Genomic DNA, 2931 nt, shown 5'->3' on the forward strand with positions numbered 1-2931 from the left:
CCCGCCCAGTCCCGCCCCGCCCCGTCCCGCCCCGCCCAGCCCCGGCCCAGCCAGCCTGCACTCCCACCTCCCGAGGCCTCTGGCAGGGCAGGGAGGGCCCCGCTACAGGCCGTCCGCAGAGGCCTTGTCTCCAGGGAGCCCGGGCTCAGTGGCCGGTGTGCGGAGGGGAGAGGCTGGAGCCTGGGACCCTCCGATGCTCCTGGGGCCACAGACCCGGGGCTGCCCTGCCCGCAGGCCCAGGACCCGGTATGCCTAGACCTGCAGACTCTGCTCCTGGCTTCCTCTCTGGAGGACACAGCCCCCTGGGGGCCTGGGGGTCCGGGCCCCTCCCACCTGGCCTGTGCCCCCAAGTGCCAACCCAGACACCAGCCACCCTCCCGGATGCCCCGCCGCCTGGGGGACGCGGGGGCGGGGCCTCGTGCAGGAGGCCATACCTGGCTCTCGAGGAACCGCCGGACGCGGTGGAGGTCGGGGTAGTAGTCGTTGCGGACGACGATCTGCAGCCAGCGGATGCGGATCTCGGCGTTCATGGAGTCCAGCAGGGACGAGTAGCACTTGGACAGGCGCACCACCACCTCTGGGGGGCCACGGGCCGGTCAGGGCCGGGCAGGCACGCTCCGCCCCGGCCCCCCCGGGCGGCTGCAGGACCTACCCTGGGGCAGCGGCGACCCATCCAGGAGCCGGTCCAGGAAGAGCGCTGTCTGGAAGGTCCTCCACTTGGAGATGTCGATGGCGCTGGCAGAGGCGGCGGCCTGGTCCAGGGGCTCTGCGGTCCACAGCTGGAAGAGGGCCTCCACGGGCCGGGTCAGGCTGGACCCCTGAGACAGGTCCGGCTCGGCCAGCGGGGGGCCCGTGGCGTTGAGCCAGCGCTCGAACTCCAGCCCTGCGCGAGATGCCGTCCTGGGGTCCCCACCCAAAGCCCGCTTGCCCAGGTGACCCCAGACTCTGAGTGCCCCTGGTGTGACTGTCCCAGGGCCCGGGAGCCCCAGAGTCCGCTCCCGCACCGGCCACCTCGAGCCGCAGGAATGGCTTCCGTGAAGGAGCGCAGGGAGGGCTGAAGACAAGCTTGCGGCCGAGGGCCCCCTCCCTCCCTGCTTCTCACGGGCACAGAACAGTGAGGCACTTTCAACCCGACCTCAGTGCAGTGGGGCGGTGAGTGAGGGAGTGGATGCGAGTGTGGGGCGGGGTGCTGGGCAGCGACCTGCTGGAAAACCAACATCCTGCTTTTAAAGCCCTGGGCACCTGCTGCCCTTCCCCACCCCCAAAAGCCCTTGGTGCTTCTATCAAACCTTCGGAAACCAAGCCCCGCTGCCCAGCCCTCCCAGCCAGCCTGGTCGTCCTCTGGCAAGTCCTGGCTCTCCCTAGACGTCAGACCCCTCCAGTCTCTCCTTCGGCCCCAAGCCCTTGGACCCTCAGAGACACCTTTATGGGCATCGCACAGGTGGGTGAGCTGGCCTCAGGCAGCTCCGAGACAGACCTCCCTCTGCCCGGCCAATCACGCCACAGGCCGTTTGCACATACTGCCTGATGTTCAGCCTGCTTGACCTAAGGGCTACCCCCTCAGGGAAGCCTCCTGGGCCCCCTGAGGCCGCGAAGCACGCTCTCCTCTCTTCACCCACGTTCTCCCAACCTGAGGACCATGCCGTCCAGCTAGGCTTGGCGGAAGGGGGGATGGACGAACCCGAGGGGCCTTTCTCCAGGCAGAAGCGGCATCTCGTGCAGCAGCCCCCCCACATCCACTGGCCCTCTGGGGGCCGAGGGCTGCGGGACACGGACGTGCGGCCTCACCTGCCCGACAGTCCACGCTCTGCTCCTTCAGCTCCGGGAAGAAGCTCAGGAAGGAGTCCAGCAAGTCCTGGGCTACCACGCTGGTGAACTTGTACTTCTCCACGTAGGCCTGCGCGGGTGGGGGCAGGGCTCAGAAAGCCTGCGGGCAGCGCACCGTCCCCCACCCGAGCAGGGGTGGGCACAGAGGCATCCCGGCGGCCACGTGGACCTTGCCAAGTGGCTGCAACTGGGAGGGAGCCAGAGGGAGGAAGTGGTGCCCCGCATCGCTGCCATCAGGCCCCCTTGACCCCACGCCACCCTCCAGGACAGAAGGCAGCCCCGGGGGCTGGGGAGGGGCTGGGGTGGGTGGAGGGCAGGGCCTGCCCGGGGGAGAGGGCTGCTCACTCGGAGAAAGTCGTCAAAGCGCTGGGGGTCACCGCACAGCTGGGACAGGTAGTACACGAAGCAGTAGCCCTTCTCGTACGTGAACAGGTTCATCAGGTGGCTGGGGTTCACGCCTGCAAGGGGAACAGCCCCGGCTCTGGCGGCGTCCCCACCCTCCCGCATCGGGCGGGCTGGGGGGCTGGGGGGCTGGGCGCTGCGGAGCAGGTCGGGCTGAGGGTGTCTGTCCTTCCCGGGCCCTTGGCGTGCAGCGATGGGGCCGGGCCTGCCCGAGGGCCACACGTCATGGGGACCGGCACTCAGTGCCCGCAAGAGGCGGTGGCAGGCTGGGGGAGCCTGGGAGAGGCCGTCCTAGGGCCGGGATCCAGCCAGAGGAAGCCAGGGGTGCCGAGGCCCTGCTTGGTGGCGTCTTCGGGGGCGGGGAGGTACCTGGCTCCAGCTTGACCTGCAGCTTGCTGACCGGGCTGTCCTCTCCGAGCAGCTTCATCTGCCTGTGCAGGGCATCTAGGCGGAAGGCCGTCTCCAGACAGGTGAAGGCAGCCCCTGCGTGGGGACCAGAGCAGTTGGGGTGGGGGGTGGGTAGTGAGGGCGGGAGGGAGCGGGGACAGCCTGAGCACCTGGGCAGGTGCGAGGCAGCTCCCTGCCCTGAGCTGCGTGGAGCTAACCCAAGGCCACCCTGCTGGACACGCACTCGGCAGGGGACCACACCCCGGGGGCGGGGCTGGACTCCAGCCCCTGGCCCCGCCCCCGGCACAGCCCCCC

The 2931-nt window shown here is 69.8% G+C and overlaps 1 protein-coding gene across 1 annotated transcript in view; it reads right to left on the minus strand.

Moving 5' to 3' along the window:
• Positions 1 to 2931, minus strand: part of RNPEPL1 (arginyl aminopeptidase like 1) — a gene marked incomplete at its 5' end in the record, with an annotated part of 8322 nt that overhangs the window by 403 nt on the left and 4988 nt on the right. Inside the window, 5 exons of the mRNA XM_077758319.1 lie at positions 36 to 577; positions 653 to 883; positions 1789 to 1897; positions 2173 to 2285; positions 2599 to 2712. Coding sequence (XP_077614445.1) covers positions 36 to 577; positions 653 to 883; positions 1789 to 1897; positions 2173 to 2285; positions 2599 to 2712 — 1109 coding nt within the window. The remainder of the gene's footprint in view (positions 1 to 35; positions 578 to 652; positions 884 to 1788; positions 1898 to 2172; positions 2286 to 2598; positions 2713 to 2931) is intronic.

The sequence above is a fragment of the Crocuta crocuta genome, unplaced genomic scaffold (genome assembly GCF_008692635.1).
Source record: "Crocuta crocuta isolate KB4526 unplaced genomic scaffold, BGI_CrCroc_1.0 scaffold290, whole genome shotgun sequence".
In the NCBI taxonomy this organism is placed as follows: Eukaryota; Metazoa; Chordata; class Mammalia; order Carnivora; family Hyaenidae; genus Crocuta; species Crocuta crocuta.